At 43.8% G+C, this 20442-nt stretch overlaps 2 protein-coding genes across 2 annotated transcripts in view; one reads left to right on the top strand and one right to left on the bottom strand.

Moving 5' to 3' along the window:
• Window positions 1–3073: 3073 nt before the first annotated feature.
• On the bottom strand, window positions 3074–16201 carry GSG1L2 (GSG1 like 2). The gene is given in 5 exon segments (XM_019654411.1): window positions 3074–3332; window positions 4975–5086; window positions 6331–6483; window positions 7483–7530; window positions 15904–16201. Coding segments are annotated over 5 exon segments (870 nt in total).
• A 3108-nt stretch (window positions 16202–19309) lies between these two features.
• GLP2R (glucagon like peptide 2 receptor) overlaps window positions 19310–20442 on the top strand; it is a 102027-nt gene continuing 100894 nt past the window's right edge. Inside the window, 1 exon segment of the mRNA XM_019654420.1 lies at window positions 19310–19498. Coding sequence (XP_019509965.1) covers window positions 19310–19498 — 189 coding nt within the window.

The following is a 20442-nucleotide window of genomic DNA, read 5'->3' as shown; positions in this document are numbered from 1 at the left end:
GTCTGCCACTTTCTCAGTTCTTCATCTGTGAACACTTTGTTTGTTCTTGCCCAGCCACTTGAGTCAGCTGCCACCCATCTCTGTCAGCCATGGCGTCAGAGGAGACATGCACCCCTTGCCTCCTGAGTTCCCCAAGGCTGGTCAGGGAAGATCATGGAGCTCATTGGTCCTCCTGAAGATGGATTTGTTATTCAGAACTGACACTCTGGAAACTACCTTGTCTGTTGGTTCAATAAGTAGGCAATAGACATGGACCATTTTGTTAGCTGACCCAAAACAGGCATTTTGCTGATACCAGAAAAGGAAGAAGGTTGACTCCTTACTTCTAGGAGAAATGGCGTTTTGCCTGGAACATTGTAGACACCTGATAAAATTCACTGAATGGTTAACTAAAGATGGATGTCTTCCAGGCTACAAATTGTTGGTGGATTTGCACTCATTTGATCCTGGACTCTTAGACATGGTCACTGAAATTTTACTATTATTCCCTCATTGGCAAGGGCTCAGACTCTTATCTTGTTTCCTTATATATTCGTAGGACTTTATCTTGTTTCTTTATATACTCATGGGACCTAATGCAGTGCTTTGCCAATGGCAGATGTTAGCAATTAATCCTTCCATTGTTGCAGTCATTGTTCTAAGATCTTCACATATACTAACACACTCAGCCCTCACAATCCTTGAAATAGATTGGATTGTTCTCTCATTTTATAGATGAAAAACCTGAGGTATAGAGAGACAAGTGACTTGCCCAAGGCCTAAGTGAGGAGCTAAGATTTATATTCAGGTAGCCTGGCTCTGGAGTCCATGCCTTGAATCACAAGCTATATTACTTCCCACAAAATGCTAAAAAAAAAAAGTCAACTTGATAGAGTGAATATATACTCATTTGACAGAGTCTCTATATACCAGGGGTGCCAAAAAAAAAGTATACACATGACTTGTCTTCATCTTTTGTTATCGGTATATATTGAGCATTACAATTTTAATACAGTTTTCTCCTTTCTTAAAATATGTATACATTTTTTGGCATCCTCTGTGTTTACACATATACTTACTTCCAGATATGTCTGTGTGTGTGTGTGTGTGTGTGTGTGTGTGTGTTCCATTTGCCAATCATTGTTCTAGATGCTGAGTGTACAGAGAATAGTTCTTGCCATAGATAAATAATTTATAATCTATAAAAGGGGAACAGCTATATAAAGAAATTATTTCAATATTCAAGGAATTAAAATCCACCTGGTTCTATCTTATAACCAAGATAGATGAAAAAGAGATACCTTGGTTCTGTTTCTTAATCTGGGAAGTTAACACAGCTATGCTCCCTTTCTGAAAATTCATTAAGGTGTACACTTAGGGTTTGTGTACTTTTCTCTACACATGTTAAACTTTCATAAAATCGACATTTCAAAAATGTAAAGTGCCTTAGGAGCTCAGAGGATGTACCAAACATCGGTTTTGACTTGAGCCTCTGCCCTGCCCTGGTGTCTAACTGATCACTGGCTCCTTTCTCCAGGTGCCGCCTGTGCCATCCAATGAGGTCAGCTTCTCTCACGTGGCTCCAGAAAATTCTTTTCTTCTTTGGCTCCCTCAGCCACATTCTCCACAGATATGATTTTTTTTTTGAGAGAGAGAGAACTATGCAAGCGTCTCTTTGGAAAAATTTCTAGGGCATTTCCTTCTCTCTAAGATCAGACAGTGACTCGATTTTGTGGCAGTGACACAGGATCTACCTACACAGATACACAGGGGTGGTGAATCATATAAAAGAACATGTACCCTGTGGAGGGCAGAGGCTGCTGGGTACAAACCCTTTTGCTCTAGGTGAGAAGATGGCCCAGGGAATCCCAGCATGCTTTCTCTGTGTTGGGCTTATTCCAGAAAATTCCATTTTATAGCTCTTCAAATATGCTTCATTCAACAAAATACAAAATTTCATGAGACCATCATCTTGACTAGTGCCCCAGACATGAAGAAGTCAGCTGAATTTTCCGTTATTCTATAACAGTATATTGTTACAGTTCAGTATAAGCAGATTGAGTCATTTTATTTGAAACAACACGGTTCCCCCTGCCCCCAGAAATGATGTGTTCACTAAACATGTAAGTATATTTTTTTAAATGAATATGAGCAAGGATATATTTGGGGTTATTAGAATTTGGCAGTCCATTTTATTCTTAAAAACCTAACGCATGTGACTAACCTGTGGCCTCTATAACACGGTTAATTTAAAATATAAGATAAATTTATACACTATTGTAACTGAACACAATAGGGCACATGCAGCACCCCACTCTTCAAGCAAGACTTGCACATTTAGCACTTTATTTTTAGAAGCAAAAGTGCCTGGCAATTTAAATACAATTCAAACATTTGTCCCACTTAACTGTGATAAGATGTCATTCCATTAGACTGTTCTCATTTTGTTTTATCATTTGATTATCCTTCCAAACTGATTTTACTACAGATAGAAATTAGAAAATTTCAAAAAAAATTTTTTTTAGATTATTTTTTATTGTGAAATACACTTTTTTAAAATTAGTTTTAGCTGTACAACACAGTGCAATAGTTATACTTTTTACCCTCGAGGTGACAACCCCCCTCCCCCAATCCATCACCCCACTTCCCCCCCAATATCATACATATCTATTACAATTCCCTTGACTCTACTCCCACACTATACTCCACGTCTTATGACGAGATATATATATATGGGCAAGACATTTTACATTCTTTGTAGTTAAAGATTTGTTTTTTCCTTTCTTCAATTTCTCTTACTCTTAGTGCTTACCTGCTTCCTCTTTCTTTGTTATCCTTATTAAATTCACTGTCAGGGAAGCTTGAGATGTTAATTTATACTAGAGTGTCAATGGTTGGTATGCTCTGTAATCATTTTCCCACTTAAAGATATTGGCATTTTAACAAGAATCAGAGGTTTTCAGTGAAAGATGAGATGGTGGATGGAAGGTTTACCTGGACCACAGCATTCTGAAGCCTACCCCAGAGATGTTCATTGGTCGACATAAGTGCCTGGCTTGTCTGCCTGTGCAGATCCCGCAGCCACGATCACTGGCTAGCACACGGACACCTTGACTGAGGCACCTGGTGGCAGGTACTCAGGTAAACTCATGAGGGCATGCCCCTCAGGGCTGGGAGCTGCTTCTGTTTCCCAAACACTTTCAGAAGCCTTGGGTTCCAGGAAGTTGTGTTGAGAGTGTTGACTGACCTCTTGTATCCTCTGCTTCTCTGTGAATTCCAGGCGGGCTGCCGTGTATCTGCTCATGGCTATGACCGACACAGCCGTGCAGAGGGCAAAAGAACCCCAGGCGAGGCTGCCAATAAAAGGCACAGTTAGGAAAGAGCAGTGGGGCTATGTTCCCAGGCTTCCTGCTGGGGTCAGTCTGGTGAAAAAACAGCTCCCAGTTCTACACAATTTGGGCCTGGATTTTAGATCATAAGTTTCAGAGCCCAGCCAATGTGGTGTGGCCCGATGGTGAAGAGTGCAAATTCTGGAGTCGTTGTGCTGAATTTGCACCTGAGGTTTTCACCCATCTCTTATGAACTGTGCAACCTTGAGCTGGGGACTTCACTTCTCTGTGTCAGTTTCCTCATTTTGCAAAACTGGAATAATAATAACACTGCCCACAGGGTGGTTGTGAGGAATTCAATGAATTAGTGCTTGAAAAGTACTCAGCATAACATCTACTACATGTAAGTGTTACTTTTTGTTATTATTATTGTTGGCTCTAGCCAGGACACTAGCAATGGGCATTGGCATTTTTATATCCCTACACTCTGGAAGCCTATTGCCTTCGAGATAACGGTCTACACTTTTTAGTTTTCACAGAACCCAGCAAGGTGGTCGTTGAGAAAAAACCTCTACACACATTTGTGTAAGTTTTTATGGGGTGGAATTCCCAGGTAAAATAGATGGCTCCATACCCAATCAACTACAAAAAAAAGTCCACGAGTACCTAAATTCCAACCACTCTCCAGGGCTTCCAATCCTTAAATATGAATTGACAATCAAGAAGCTTATGGGTAACTGCACTGTACACCTGAAGCTGATGTTGTATAATATTGTATATCAACTATAAGTGAATATATTTATTTATTTATTTATTTATTTATTTATTTATATAGTCATGGGAGGTGGAGTATGGTGTGGGAGTGGAGTCAAGGGATTTGTAATAGATATGTATGATATTGGGGGGAAGTGGGGTGGCGGATTGGGGGAGGGGTTTGTCACTTTGAGGGTTAAAAAGTATAACTATTGCACTGTGTTATATAGCTGAAACATTCTAAAAAATGTGTATTTCATAATAAAAAATAATTAAAAGAAAAAAAAAAGAAGCTTATGGGTAACAGTAACACAGACATGTTGACTAAACCCTGGAATAGTAACATGAGGGAGGGAGTCCTGACTCTTGTTATTTATTTTATAAAGAGGAAGCTAACACAGGTTGTTATACAGGATAAAAATGTAAGCATATGTATACATATTTTGAAGATGCAGCTGTAGTTTGGAGGTCCGCATCAAAGAGAACCCGTGTGGTCTTTTATGACATGGTTGAGTCTTTCTGTCAGAGACAGAACTGCAATGTCATGGTCTTGTCTTTCCATTAGAAACGGGAGCTGGGTCTCCCCCATGGAAGTATTTATTAGGAGTTATAGCTCAGGACATTTCTCCCTAAGCTGTTTTTATGAATGTAATAACAATATCTCCATTTCTTGAAGACTTTTCTCTATGCCAAACATTTTAGAAACATAACTTCTTTAAATGCCTATGAAAACATTTGAGACAGGTATCATCACTATACAGATAAGAAAATTGGGCTACAGAGAGTTTAAGAGAGTAATCCGCAGTCGTAAGAGTAGCAGGTGCCAGAGCTATGACCAAGATCAGTGGTCCTACACACCCTGTGTGTATCCTCACTGTCCATCAGAGCTTGAGCATTCTGGGAAATGGCTCACCAGTATGACTAGCCAGAGCCCCACGTCTGAGGCCTCTAGTCTTCCGACCCAAGGTTCACGGTGATTTGAAAAATGGTTGTGTACATCATGTGAGCCACCATGCCTAGGAGCCCTGTACAAGGAAAGCTTTGTGAGCTTTGAGTTAAGAACGCAGTTTCTCTACCTGGCATGAGTTGAATATAGGGAGCCCACCAGCATCCTCCTTGACCCCTTCCAAGCAGTCTTCATGTTTCGCATATACACTAATTTCTTATTATACTCATGAATCTATGCAGTGGTGTGTGTCCCTTTGCCATGTCATTCCTCCCATGGGCAGTGACCAACTGAAAATTGGCTTTAATGGCCCAAATAGAAATTAGTTTTAATTGGTTGGAGCAATTATTTATACATTAATGGGAATGGTTCAAGTCTTTACAATGCACCTACACTTATAAATCTTTAAACATTCCACCTGGCATCTCATTCACACAGTTGAAACTAAAAAGACATCCAGAAGGAGGCCTCCTCATGACCTTCAGGGACCTTGAGGGATGCCAGGACGTGGAGGAAGAGCCTCCAAGAGTCCACAGCCTGGCTCTTTCCTATGAATATTCAGAGAGTGGATTTTGTCATCCTATTCACTGATGATAAGACTTGGAAAAGACTTCATTATACTTATCAAGCACAGAAATGATCTATCAACTGGACTGATGCCTAGCAACAGAGCCTTGTATATCCAACCAAAGAAATGAAGGAAGTCATTGTTCAAGGTCCTTTTCTTGGTAAAAGGCTCACTTAAGAGACCAAATTAAGTTGCTTTAAAAGTTGCAAGGATAGCACAGAAGTAAGGCCCAAAAAATGAGCTCTTTTTTCTTATGGGATATTTACACCAAAATTGGATAATAATTTTTAATCAAGCTACCATTTATTACTTGCTACATACTAGGTGCATTCTTATTTAGTCATCACCATATAGTTTTGAGATATCTAGCTTAGCAAAGTTAGACAACTTGCCCAGGGTCACACAGCCATTAAGTAACAAGGTCTGAACCCAGGCAGCATTTCTGCACAGACTCATGCCTAATCACTGTGTTAAATTATGCACTTTCTGTTCTCAGAGTCAGTGTACTCCCTTCCTAGGGTTGTGATAAAGACATACTGATACATTTTACTCACCATCTATGCCGATTCCTTTTCTTTTCATCACCCACCCAAAGCATCATTGTTTCTTCCAATGGGATTAACTCAGTGACTTCTCCAGTGGAGCAGCCATCTTGCTGAACTGGCCACTGACGGGAAAGAGCCAGCCTGAAGCTCTGCCAGTTTCTGTGGGGAACGTGGCTGTTCTAATGATGCTGATGAGCTATTGGGAAGCGCCTGCAAGAACCATGAGGATGGCTACAGAGGTATCCACCTTGAGCCAGTGGACCCCAGAGCTGCAGTAACTCATTTCGGAGCCCAGGAGGATGGCACTTGTCAACATCAGAAGGATATTCAGGACCTCAGCCCCAACAGACAGCCACAGCACACCTGCAAAATGTAGGGATGGCAGAGATGCTGCACATTTAGAATTCAGAAGTATTAGGGTATTCAATCTTTTTATTTAGTTCACTTTTAAAACAAACAAAAAAATAAACAACAAACACCACAGGGTGAAAAACCACAGATACCTCTTGAATTTTGGAAAGCTGGCAATGAAAGGGTTTCTAGGGCTTGAAAGATGAGTTTATAAAGACTGTCTTTAGCTGGGAAGAAAAAGGGAAAAAAGGAACTAAAGCAAAACTCTGACGTGAGTTCATGAGAGATGCTAGGGTCTCCATTCCCCAGTTCAAACATTAATGTGTTGTTTTGATTCCACCACAAAACATTGTCTTTTTAAAGAAGAAGCTAGATCTACACAAGGGAGCCTTAGAGTTTTAAGAGCCCTGGTTAGAGATGTCAAAACCTCACTTGTTCCTGTGTGAACCAGTTACTTATCCTCTAGTGGGATGCCACCTGAAGCTTGAAGGAACTGCGTTGTGTGCGGAGGGGAACAGATAAAGGGGACAAGAAGGAAAACTAATATTTGTAAAAGGCCTCCTGTAAGGCAAAATTAATACTAGAGATACAGCTATGAATGAAACAGAAGTGATCCATATACTAAGAAAATAAGTACAAATTGGATGAGTGTCTTAGAGAAGAAAAAGTGCTATAGGCAGTGGAGTGCCAGACCTCATCTCTTCCCAACTCTGCATTCACCTCATGTTGATAGCTTGAAATTAGCCATGGTGGGAGTATTTACACCATGGAAATTGGCAAACACTACTGATCAGGGCTTCCCCTCCCTACTGCAAAATTGTTTGTTTAACATTTTCCAGCACCACCAACTACAGGGCACGTGAAGAGAGCCAGTGGTTCTAGCTTTTGGACTCAAGTTCATGGAAAAACCGTAAATAACTCTCTCATCGTTTCCCTCACCCCAACAAAAACAATAAAAACTGCCTGGATTGTGATGAGAGCTGTAAGACACAACATGAATAAGGTACTCACCTTGTTCTTCAGCTGGTATCATACTCTGGAAACTCCTACCCTCTTCACCTAGAAAATAAAGAGAATGTATGCATTAAGTAGGGTTAACCTTGACGATTAGGGGCCAACTGTGTTCCTAGCCCCTTCAGTGTATCCCAGGTCATTTTGAACAAGGATTGGGGTGTGTGGCAGACTGTTGTATAGTACACAGACATGTGGTGCCCCTCCCTGTAAGAGTTTAATAGGGTCACTCCCTAGTAAATCCAGGCTTGGCCATGTGACTTCTCTTTGGCCAATGAATTAGGAATGGAAGTGAAGTGGGTCACTGCTGGTCTTAAGCTTTCAGAGCCAAGGCATTGTTCATCTGATTCTCATTCCCCTGCCTCTGTGGTCACAGAACCACGTATCCATATAGACTTTCCATCAGCCTAAGTCTCTGAATGGCTGCAGTGAGGAAACACCCCTTGCCAACCTGAAAAGTACACATAGAATGAGTTAGAAATAAATTTCTTGGTTTAAACCACTGGGGTTTAAGGGTTGTTTGTTATTGCAGCAGAACTAGCCCATCTGGACTGATACTGCTAGGTTTAGACCTGTGGTTTTTTGCTTCCCAAACACCATCCATTATGATACGAGTCCCCAATAATTTGTTTCTGGTTAAAGGGAAAGTAATAACGTTTGTAATGATTTTTGTAAATAAATTAGAGCAGATTCAGAACTGTCTCTGTCGCTAAGTGACCCAGCTGCTTGCATTCCATCACTTTCTGGAGCATGAAAGGAAAGGGAGAGGTTATTGTGTGTGCACCAGGTACTGGACAGAAGCCACCACCAGACTTAGTGTTCCTGGGCGGTGTGTGTGTGTGTGTGTGTGTGTGTGTGTGTGTGTGTGTGTGTGTGGCGTGTGTTGCCTGGATTATCTGTCATGTTGCACACATTGGCTGGAAGAGCTTGTGTTGCTGCCTTAGATAAATAGTTCCTTTGAAAAACTAAGTCCATAAATAGCTACTTGTGTATGGATGTAGCTAAATTCTGGTTTGGGGGGTGAGTGACAGATGGAGGATTGAGACCATAGCAAATTACCCTTCTGAGGTCCTGTTCCAAATGGGTCCCCACTCTCTCTCCATTAATACTTCAGCCCCAAATTGAATCACAAACCACAGAGTGGGAGGAGCCTGCGAAATCGCCTGGTTCTTCCCTGCATGGTTTCGAGGAGTGGGCTGAGGGACCTCTGAGAAAGATTGATTGGTACAAGACAATACAGGTAGAGTTTCAGCATTAGAACTCAGGTCGGCAGAGGCCCAGCTCAATGCTATCCTGCCACATCATTGATTTAATGCAATCCGGCAAGCATTGGATAAGTGCCAGGGATGCAAAGATGCCCGAGAACACAGGGAGCTGCTCCCAGCCTGGACTGGTAGCAGCTAAAACAGAGCAAGATGCAAAAGCAAGAGGGCATAGGTCATCAGCTCTTCAGTGGAATGGCTTTCCTATCTCTATAACTGGTTCCATAGTCCCCACATTAACCTTCCTTTGAAAATCAAATGAGATAAATAGATAAGAAAGCATCTCTCACAGCTAATATGCACTTACACCTTATTAGAATAAAATGATCTCATTGGGCTTTTTTTGCATATGGTTAGCATGAATCATTATTTATTTCTAGACTGTAAGTGCCCTGAGATCACCTATCTTTTCTGGAAGTTTTCAGGGACAGAAATAACTTTGGGGAGAATCTTTAGACTTCAGAAAATGTTTTTCTTTTATAGGAGAGAAAACTCCAGGTAACTTTTCTATTCAGGAACTTACAATGGCTCCCTAGTTCCTCCAGCCTCAAGTCTAAATTCCTCTTCTTTTTATGTTCCCCCTCCATCCACCTGACCTCCCAACGCAGAGCAGTCACCTTCTACCTCGTCAGGCTCTCATGGGAAGGACAATATGTGTGAACAGGTGCATACTTCATGTGGTCCGTGCCTAGAGGCCGTACACCTTAAGATTTGCTGGCTCCTCCTCCTAACACTCCAGGGGCCCTGAGGTTTCCGGCGCGCCTGCACTGCCCTTCTGCTGGGCTGTGGGAAGAAGAGGAAAAACATCTGGGTTTATGATGCAACAATTTGGTTGGGCTGCTCTGCTGGGATACTTTCCGACTGGCTTGTGCAGCAGGAACTCGTCTGAAACATAACTGTCCACAAGTGGCCTGAAGGAGGTAAGTGTACCACCTGGGGCTGAGAGCCACAAAGTCAGGGACCCAACTGCTAATCCAGCCACAGGGACCTCACAGCTTTTTATGCAAGTCAGGTTGGGATTGACGCAATTGGACATTTTCCCTGGATGATTCTCTGGTTTGAGCAGCAGCGGTGGTATTATGGTCACAGTAACAAAAATTCATCCTGGTCCACTGGTTCTATCAGGGAGGTCCCCACAGCATTGGGGAAGTATTGGGGAAATCTCAGCACTACCCTTGCCCTCTCACAAAGTACTGGGAGGCAGACAAGGCCCTTTTTCCACGTCCTGTCATCAGATCCTCACTACGCCCCCTGCGTCAGACCAGCAGTGGGAATAGCAGATGGACATCAGGGAGAGAACGTGGCATTCAGGTCCAAAGGGCCTGTCTCTTATGCCTGGTTCTGCCACAGTCAGTAATCATAGGAAGCTTCCTGACCTCTCTGAGCCTCGCTTGCTTCATCTTCAAAGTGGTTATGATAAAAGTCCTCCAACGTGAAAGTATTTTGTGAACTGCCTCCCACTTGTCTGTGTGTCTAATTACTGATAGAGGCAAATACAAGCATCCCTGTTTTGCACATGTGGAGGCCAGGCTGAAACAGGTTGGTAGGGTCAGGACGTGAACCTGGGTTTTCCCACCTAAGACCCGGTACCTTTTTCTGCTTCCCCTCCTGCTGTCTTTCTACCTCGCGCATGGATGGCTAAGGGTCTATCTTGTCTCCTGAAGAGTCCGCCTTTTCTCACAGGAATGAGGCGAAGGCCAGGTCCAGAGCCAGGGGCAGGACACAGGGATAGTGCTGGCTCACCAAGGAGATGAAGAGAATTCACGATGGCTTAGGAGGGTGAGGTTAGCCTGGGTGGAAAGAGTCAGAGCATAGTGATCCCTTGATTAATATCAATCCTCAGAAGTGGTGTTCCTTTTGAATGAGGCCAGCAGGATTAAAAGGGAAAACCTTTATAAATCCCATGAAGCCAGAGTGGCGGGTGCCACATTGCTCGATGGTGCTTGGCCAGCCAAGGGGTACAGCCAGCCAGCTGGGAAATGGTGTCCAAGTCCCCGGTGATTGCCTCTGGCATCCCCTCTCTGTTTCTTCCCCCTCCCCCTTATGGGGTGCCCAGGCCCCTCTGTCCTTGAACTTTTTGAGGTTAACAGACCAGCATAGAATCAGAAATCAACACATTTTATTGACTAAGTCATTTACCTAAGGAAAGAGATTTTGTCTAAGTGCCGCCTGAACAGGAATTTTCATTTCCAATCTTCACTTCAGAGGGTGGAACCCAAAGGTGCTGCCTCCCTTTAAAGGCCTGTTAGGAATTAGGAAGTGCAGAGCTGTACAAGGTGATTTGTGCAGAAGCTATCCTGAAATAGCTCTCCAGATAAAGGCCCCCGGGACGGTCAACTTTTAGGTTTGGGTGATGGAGTCAATTCAGAGGAAAAGTATCCAGTGAGGCCTCAGGGGACCATCGGATACCAAGAGGACCCTCTCCTGGGAACCCAGGAGTGTCCTCCCCAGCCTGGAGTCCTTGCTTGCTGGTCTCCTTAGCTCCTCTCACCCACTCTGACCCCCCTTCCAAAGCACTGTCTGGATGCCTTCCCATTTACCTCCAAATTTCCCAGGCACTTGAGATAAGCTAGACAAAATAACAGATGTTTGTGAGGAATGATTTCCAGCCAGGGGCCCCAGGCTACATTCTATTGCAGACAGGCTTTCTTGGGCTTATGCAATGTTTTTAAGATATTGGAAGATTTCACATGGAAATCCCAGTATCTTACTTCCCTTGAAAAATCAGAGGATCTGACAACATGGAGCTCACAAGCCCACGTGACCATAAAGCTGAGCTGAGCAAGGAAGAGGCTGCTCCCTTCAGATGAGGATGAGATTTCAAGGTCATCGGCATCACGGGCTGGCCTTCCTTCATTCACTTTTGTTACCACCTCCTGTAGGCATTTATTTGCAACCCCTGATGTATGCCTTTTGTTTTATTCCCTTATTTGTTTGCTATTATTTTAGTTATTATGTAGTAAAAATTTAATTCTAAACTTTTTGCTTTAGGGGCATCTTGTAGCACTTGAAGGTGATAATATTTCTCTCGGGGGAAGAAAGGTGTTTTGGGGATGTCCTTTCCTCCTTCTTAACAAAGTGATGACACTATTTAGAGACCCTGGTTTACTTGGATGACCTTATTACATTAGGAAATATATAAAAGTGTGAGCAGAGATTTTTTATTTTAGATGGATGAATACAAGTATAAGACCATTAATTGCTCTTCAGTTAAGTTTTGGGTATTGTGGGGTAACAGGGGAAGTCTGGGCTAAGAGTTAAAATGTTTGAGTCCTCTGTTTATCTCTGCCAGTATTGAGCGGCACAGTCTTCATTAGGGGCACTTGTACCTCTAGAACTCAGTTTTGCCATCTGTAAAATGAGTCTGTTGTTCTAGACGAGCCCTTTCCAAAGAGCATTCCACTGAACAGTCATCTCACAGAATAGTAATCCTTATTCCACAGAGACACGTTTTTTCTATGGTCAACTAATTTTGGGAAATGCTGGGATGTGTAATATTAAACAGGTTTCTTTATTGTGGGGCTTGTCAGAGATTTTAATAAGCTGGTATGACTTTCCAAGAAGAAAATGTAGTAGGTGGGATTTTCCAAAGTTGTTTGAGTATGAAAACTCTGTTCATTTAATTTTATAAGGAATATCTCAATAGGTATCTCTGTGGAATAATCTTTGAGAAAACCCAGCAAGGTACTTATTAAAGCCTCTTTCTGTCTTGACATCAAGTATGGAAGATACACATAAATCATAAAGCAGTCAAAAATACAATTTTTATTTCTACTTGGCTTTGTCCACGAATCACTGAGAACATTAACCCTTCTTAACCTTCAGCATGTGTTCCTGAAAATATATGAAAAACCTTTCAGCGGTGTGATCCACAAGAAGGCAGTGTGTGTGCAGTAAACACTCCATGGGCTGACAAAAGCACCAAGGGGACTCCTGTCTCTAGAGGGAGATGCCTGAAAGATCCTTACACAGCCCCTTAACAGTGCTTTCTGCCCTGTTTCAGGTTGAGAAAGCCCCCGCTCCTTCCACTTGAGTAACAGTTTTTTATCAGAAAGTCCAGGGACAATTTATTATCTAATTGCATAGTGTTTGTGTAAATATATGAGGCGTACACCACTTACAGGTAGATAGTTTGCAGCTGCTTCTGGTCCTCCCCTGAATTTCGTACCTTTACTGGTGCTTAAGAGATGAGGTTTCCAGTCCTACCCTTTCCTCAAGCCCAGGCCATGCACAGTCCCTTCTCCTAGTCCCCTTGTCATTGGGGAAACAGTTCCCATCCACCGATTTTTCTAACTCTTGTCCTCAAGCTCAGGTTCTATTCTGGCCTCGCCTCCCTGACATTACAAATAGTAACAATTTTAATTTTCTCCAATTAGGCTTCTAATTTTTCTCCAATTAGGCGTTTTCATTCTAGGGAATATTGACCCATTCAGGTTCTTGTCCTGGCGTGACCATGACCTTATGTTACAGCGGGGGAGAAGCTGCTTTGGTTGACCCTGAAGAGCTACGTGAGTTAAGTTCTTCTGTAATGAGGCTTCCTGGTCTCCCCTGCTTTGTGTTCCGATGCAAACACCTGGGCTGTCCTGCCTCAGACCTTTGCTCATCCCATTCTGTCTTCCTGGAATATCCTCACACCCAATCTGTATCTGTTGGGTTGTCGGGAAAGTCATGATGCATTTTTGCATTGAAAAACATAGAAAAATATGTCATGACTTTCTCGATGACCCAATATTAGAATCACAGTCCGGCTTTGAGGCCTGCACAGTGGCCACCTCCTTTAGGGAGCCTTCCCCATGCCCAGAGCAGTAAATAACCTTTCCCTCCTTTCCATCCCCACATCACATATGAGTCTTTGTTATAAGACATATTTTTCATATTTTTCCTTGTTTTAGTTTTATCTCAGTTCTCATCATTGTGGCTCACTTGCCTTTGTATCCCCTCATTCTCCTAGTCCTGTGGCTGACATGGAAATGGTTTGTAGTGAATTCATTCTACTCTGCTCTGAGTCCCCGCTTTCCAGGAGGCTGTGCCGTATCTTGGGGTGTGAGGGAGCTCATCATAAATACAGATAACACCAGGTAGAAAAGAGAGCTGAGGGGAATGAAAAACAATGCTATGAGGATGGAGAAAGAAAATGCAATTAGAAATTCCAGGAAAAACAAACAGCTGTGCAAGAAATTTAAGATAATGATAGCACCTCCTCGATTCTGTGATGAACAATATTTACGTAGTCTAAAGAAATTGTTGTTTATTGATTTAAATAAAACAGCAATATAACTATATTGAGAGGATGGCACAGCAGGTGTCGGATGTGGTGGTGTGAGAGATTTATCCTTATCTATTATAACAGGAAGTCAATAGACAATGTCTAACATAAAGACAGCAATGTCAGCATATTTTTTGGAAACATAGAGGCAAATACTAGAAGAAACAAATAAGCTAAAAGTGGTTTCCCATCAAGGGTGGGACTACACTATAGGGCAGGAAGGAGCAAGAGACTCTGTTAGTTTTCCTTATAAGCCTTTCAAAATGATTCAATATCTTATCTATGTGCAAATATCACCATGACTAAAACTCTCTTTTTAATAAATGCAGATTTTTTTAGACCTCATTTTAGACCTGCTGAATCAGAATCTCCAGGGCTGGGCATCTGGAATTTTAAGAACACCCTGGATGAATGCAATGCACACCAACATTTGGTAACTGGTATGAGGCTTATATGTAGCTGTGAAAATAAAAGTAGGCATTCTTCAGGTGGGGCTTGGAAAGGGAGTTGAAATTCCCAAGCAATTTACCTGTGGGTATAGTGACCATATTTTCCAAACCAAAAATCGGAGACTGCCTTGGGGACCCTCCAGGATGCATGAGCCTCCTGTGTCTGTCCATGAGGGTAGAAAGAGTAAACTTATAGGCAGAAAGTTCACTCCTCAGAGGAGAAGGATGTGGAAAGACCCTCAAGTAGCCTTAGGGTCTGCAGTGTCTGCACCGCACTTAATGCCAAGTTCATGGGCACTGACCTGGGCATATGAGAGGGTAAGGCTTGGCACTGCCCCTCTGCAATGACCACTGGGATAGGGATGAGGAGGCGTACACAGCACCTCAGAAAGTTACTCCTTGTTGCCTTTTACTTAGACTTCAGGAATAAACAACTAATGCTATGAGTATGAGAAAAGAAAAGGCATTTAAGAACTCCAGGAAAATTTAAAAGTCATACAAGAATTTGATGTAATAAACCTGAGGTCAAGAGAGAGATGGGGATGAAGAGGGGTCCTTGCCTTTCCACCTTTAGGGTGTGCTTCTCCAGCAGGAAGGGAAGAACTTTCTGGCCCCAAGCAGGGCCTTGGGTTTGCAGCCAGGCTGCCTAACACTGAGGAGTCCAATTCTTCCCTCTTCAGTTCTTTATGAGGTAAAAACACTCTTTTCTGAAATATGTGCTCCAAATACTCACCCTTTCCTTCCCTTTTCTCTCTCCTCTTCCTTCACCATTTCCTTCACCACCAACCTATCAAAGCCACAGAAGTTCAGAAGATATTAATAAATCAAGGCTGAGTAATATGGTGGGGAAAGAAATGGGCTTGCTGGCAATGTGACTTGAAACTCTCTGAGCCTCAGCTTCCTCATTTGCGAGCTGAGGAAATAAAATGTACTTTGCTAGGTTATTTCAAGGATTGCCTGAGATAAAGGTCAAACTTGTTAAGGAGTTTACTCCTGAGAGTTGCTTTGCTCCGTATAGGGGTTTCCTTCCCATCGACGATGTTAAAAGCCTGTTATCTAAGAGAACCTTCCATTCTAAGACCCCTTAAAAGTGCAGGGATGCAGTTTAGAGTTGGGGCCACTTTTTATTCTTCAGGGACTGGGTGACCCTCGCAAGTGGTAAAAGCTAAGGTTTCATAGATTCTGATGCTGTATCAGGCATTGTTGCCAGTGCTCTATGTGAATCCGGTCATTTCCTCTTTATAGCAACTCGAAAGATGAGAACGGCAATTGTTCCTATTTTATAGATGAGAAAACAGAGGCTCAGAGAGGTGAAGGGACTTACTCAAGGATACATATAGGCAGACAGTGGCAGAGCTGGGGTTCAAACCCAGGCAGCCTGGCTCCAGAGCTTCTGGCCACCATCCTGCACCTGTCACCCCCAGAACCTGTGGGCCGCACTCACCTGTGCTGCTGAGGCTCTCCAGGCAGGACTGCCAGAGCCCCACATGGAACCTGCACTGGATGAGCTTGTCGTCCCCCATCTCCCAAATGTACCGGACAGCCTGGCTCCCGTTGTCCCTCCTGCTGTCCCTGCAGAAGTGAATGCAGGGCAGGTCCCCCGGGGGGTCCTGGCACAGTGGCTTTGCCACCCTCCGTGTCCCCTCTTACCAGTGGCTACTGCTCACGGCGGTGAGGGAAAAGGCGAGGGTGAGGCAGATGGCGGGGACGGTCGTCACCCACTGCCACCGGGCCCTGTCCATGGCTGCATGAGGTGTGCAGCATCGGGATGAGCAGTGGGCCCCTCCGCCCCTTCCTCCTCACAGCACCCACCCTCCTCAGCCCTGCCATCTGGCATCCTCACAGTCTTCTGTCACACCCCCCGGGGGAATCGGAGCACTCCAGCCTGTGACGTCCATGTGAATGCCTGAGGCCTGAGAAGGCCACATGAGAAAGCACAGAGCTGGGACATGCTCCCATCACAGTCCTCCCAAGGATGTAGATGTTTAGGAGGGCGCTGGTTTTCTTTCTTTTCCTTTTTTTTTTAACTGTGGTGAAATAAGCATAACATACAATTTACCATCTTACCCATTTTTAAGTGCACAGTTAAGTGCATTCACATTGTGCAACCCATCCCTAGAACTCTTCATCTTGCAAAACTGAAACTGTCCCCATTCAACACCCCATTGCCCCTCCCCGCCGCAGTCCCTGGAAACCACCGCTCTACGTTCTATATCTATGAATTTGATCCCTGTAGGTATAAGTGGAATTTACCTCTTTGTGACAGGCTTATTTCACTTAGCATGATGTCCTCAAGCTTTATCCATGTTTACACGTGTCAGAATTTCTTTCCTTTTGAAGGCTGAATAATACCCCATCATGTGGATAGACTACATTTTGTTTATCGGTTCATCTGATGGACACTTGGCTTGTTTCCACCTTTGGCTGTCGTGGAGGGTGCTGGTTTCTGATGGAAGACCAGGGGCGGTTTGGGTGGGTGTCTGGCCTTTGGTCTTGAGCCTGGTCCTCCGCATTGGATTCGGGGAACCTTAAGGCCTGCACAGCCTGTTCCCTGCCCAGCCCTACAGAGAGGGACTGCTGAGGACAACTTCCTATTGTGGGGGCTCTGAGAGACTTGAGGTACAGACAGCCTGCTTCAGGGCCTAGGCGCTGTGCAGAACAGGGGAGGGTGTTTGCAACCCATGTGAGTACAGAATTCAGTGTTACCCTGGGGCTTCCAAAGCTGGCAGGCAGAGCCCTTGACACATCACTCATGCCATTGTCAAGGGGGCACTGCAGGAGAGGTGACGTGGAGGAGACTTAAGTTGCTTTCTGGTCGGAGGACACTGATGAAACAGTGAGAGCAGGAGAGTAGCAGAAGACTCCACCTGGCATCTGAAACACACGAGTTCTTGATTACATGTGAGACGCCTCTTGAAAACCCCAGATATAACCAACAATCTGCCAGCCTGGGCAGGTAGGAGAAAACGGCAGTGCTATTTGGGTTAATGCCACTCCGTCTGCACTTTCCTGCTGGCGAAGGCCGAGACACTGTAAGTGCTGTCAGGAGCCCATGATCAGTGAGCGTTTGCTTGGAGCCCTGTGTCGTCTTGTGGGAAGAGGAGTTACCATGTTTTATCACTAGATGGCATCCGTCCAACAGACCTGGAAGTCGTGTGCGGCCCCAACCCCTGTCCTTTCAGAAAAAGGATGCCTCTTGAGAAAAAGTTGAAAGAGATTAGATAGAATATTCGTACCGAGCAGGCATTTTCTTTGCCAGCATGCAATTTAGAAGGTAGCTTAAATGTGCTGTTACAGAATAGCTTTATAGCCATATCAAAAGAATCGGAGTCTGTCACGTGGGCACTGTTCTCCCTCTATGCCACTTTATCCTGCTCTTTGCTGTCCCAAAGAGACAACCACCTTGACTGCAGAGGTCACATCATTATAAGAGTTGATTTTTGGGGGGGGTCTTTGTACATTATGAGCATTTACTGCTAAGGTTTAAAATGTTGCCACATGGGGTTTTTAAGATTTCCAAGGATTTCTATTAAGGGATGCTCACCTGTTTTCTCCCAACCATTCAGAATCCACTCAGTTAGATAAGCTAACCAAGGTGAGCTCCTATAGTGCAACTTGAAAGGGAAAAAAAAAATGAGAACATGTTCTTTTTATCTCTTGCTGACCTGTATTTCATCCAATCAGGACACGTCCCACCTGGGCCTCCAGTTCAGGGGGCTGGGAAAGCTTGGCAGGGAGCTGGACAGGGAGAGGTGGGATCAGAAGGGCCTTTCAGAGGCACAGTGATGAGACTACTAGAAAGAAAGGGACTCTTCTAGAGAGTTAGGGCAAGATATGGCACCTTACCAAGTAGCTCTGGTCAGGTGACTCTGGTCAGAAGACCTGGGATAGTATCCTGACTCTGCCATGTACTTGCTGTGTGGCCTTGGGCAAGAAACCTAACCTCTCTGAGTCTCCATTTCTCAACTGTCAAGTGGAGACGTAATCACACCGCCACAGGGTTATTGTGAGGATGAATGAAATAGAACACAGGGTGAGAAGCTTTTGTAAATGTGAATTGTGGTGAGAAAGCATAAACGGGATGGTTAGTAAACGGTGGATCATAAATTCCATAAAAGGATCTGCCAGGTGGGCTGAACGACACTTTCAGAACAAGTGGGCAATGAAGAACAGTGCATGTTTGACTTTTCAGCACGTTGTTTGTTTTGCTATCATGTAGACAGAATCCAAGTCGCTGACGGTTTTTGCTTCAGACCCTGGGTTAGGAACTGCTCTCTCCTGGGCTGGGCAACTGTGTCTCTTGAAGTCTTAGCATAAACAGGGCCCAGAGGAGGCCTGGACAACCTTGGCGGCTGGGCTCAGCCTGGCCTGGACAATCTTAAGGGCTTAGTAAGAAATGTACCCCCTCATGAAGACACCCACCTCAGAACTGGCTCAAGGCCCATCGTCTCGGGCCAGCTGTTCCTCAGGGCTCGAAACCAAGCCTGTTGCACCCAGGTCTTGTGTCTTGAGCTGGGCCTCATGGGTGGAACCTACTGACTGCCTTGCTTTTTCTCTTTGGCCTCTGCAGAGGATGTCCCAGAGAACACAGCTGACTTGGGGGAGGTCTGGGAAAAATCTCCCTGCCTTTGAGGGGGGGAGTAGGGTGGGGGCTGAGCTACTGTGGATGAGAAACTTTGGAGATTCAGTAGATTGGTCTAGACTGGTCCAGACGCTCTTGGCGCGGTGTGGAGAGGATTTGTGCAAACATTTCCTCATTGTACAAAGAGGAATGCAAAAGGAGGCTGCCTGTGGTACATCTTGGACTGTTAAGCAAATGTGCCCACACTTGTGAAAGTACAGCGAGAAAGATGAGGTCGGAACCCAGCAGAGCAGGGCCTGGGAGAAGGAACGTGGGGCCGTTGCCCCGAGTCCATGTGCTGCCCACCCGAATCCCTGCTGCCAGGGGCGCTGGTCCTCTCTTCTCCTGCAGGAAGTGCTCTCTGCGGTCCCCTGTGAGGCCCCTCCTCACTCTGCTGCTTCTGGTTTCCATCAAACAAGTAAGAACAGTTTTTGTTGTTATTGTTGTTATTATTATTAATTGTACATGCTTACTGATTATAGAAGCAATTTAAGCCTCTTGTAGGCAATTTAGAAAATATAAACCAGTATTAAGACAATAACGGTCAACCATAATCCTAGCGTTCAGGGGTAATCACTGTTAATATTTTGGCATATTTTCCTTAAATTCATTTTCTCTGCTTTTTTTTTTACACAGCTAAAATGACGATGCATAAAACATTTTGTATCCTGATTTCCCCTTTACATCATATTCTAAGCATTTTCCCATGTCATCGTAAACTCTGTAAATAGCATTTAAAGTTGTTGCATATATCCTCCTGTCTGCTTCTATCATTCTCTCATGTTTGAGTGTTTAGGTTGAATGGATAGTTCGTTTGTTTTTTCTTTTCTTTCCTTCTTCCTTTTTTCTTTTTTCTTCTCATTATAAAAATATAGGATGCTAGTTGTTTTAAAAAGTAAACTTATAAAATCCAAAGAAGCATAAATACAAGCTACAACTCACTGCACTGCCACTACTCAATAATCACTCCCATTCACATTCTGTGGCTTCAACGTCCAGACATTTTTCTGCCATTTATTTACATATAGTTTTAAAAAACAAACAAACATATGCTTTTATTATAAATATTATCTTGCAATCTACTTCTTCTTAACAAAATACACTAATAACACAGGCTAACATTTTTATTGAACTCTTATCATGCACGAAGTCTGGTGCCAGGTGCCTCCCTTACATGATCTCATTTCACGCTCTCAGCAACCCTGTGAAGGGAGCTCTCCTGTTAATCCCACTTTACAGATGAGAAAACTGAGTCTGGGGAGGTTGACTAGTTTTCTATATCAGTAAATGTAGCTCCATGGCATAAGGTTTAAGGGCTTTAAGGACGTATTCTAATGTGTGTAACCATGCTCTTTAGTTGGG

This window comes from Hipposideros armiger, unplaced genomic scaffold (genome assembly GCF_001890085.2).
Source record: "Hipposideros armiger isolate ML-2016 unplaced genomic scaffold, ASM189008v1 scaffold_222, whole genome shotgun sequence".
Taxonomy (NCBI): domain Eukaryota; kingdom Metazoa; phylum Chordata; class Mammalia; order Chiroptera; family Hipposideridae; genus Hipposideros; species Hipposideros armiger.
The sequence above is the reverse complement of the archived record's forward strand: the minus strand, read 5'-3'. Positions and strand labels throughout refer to the sequence as shown.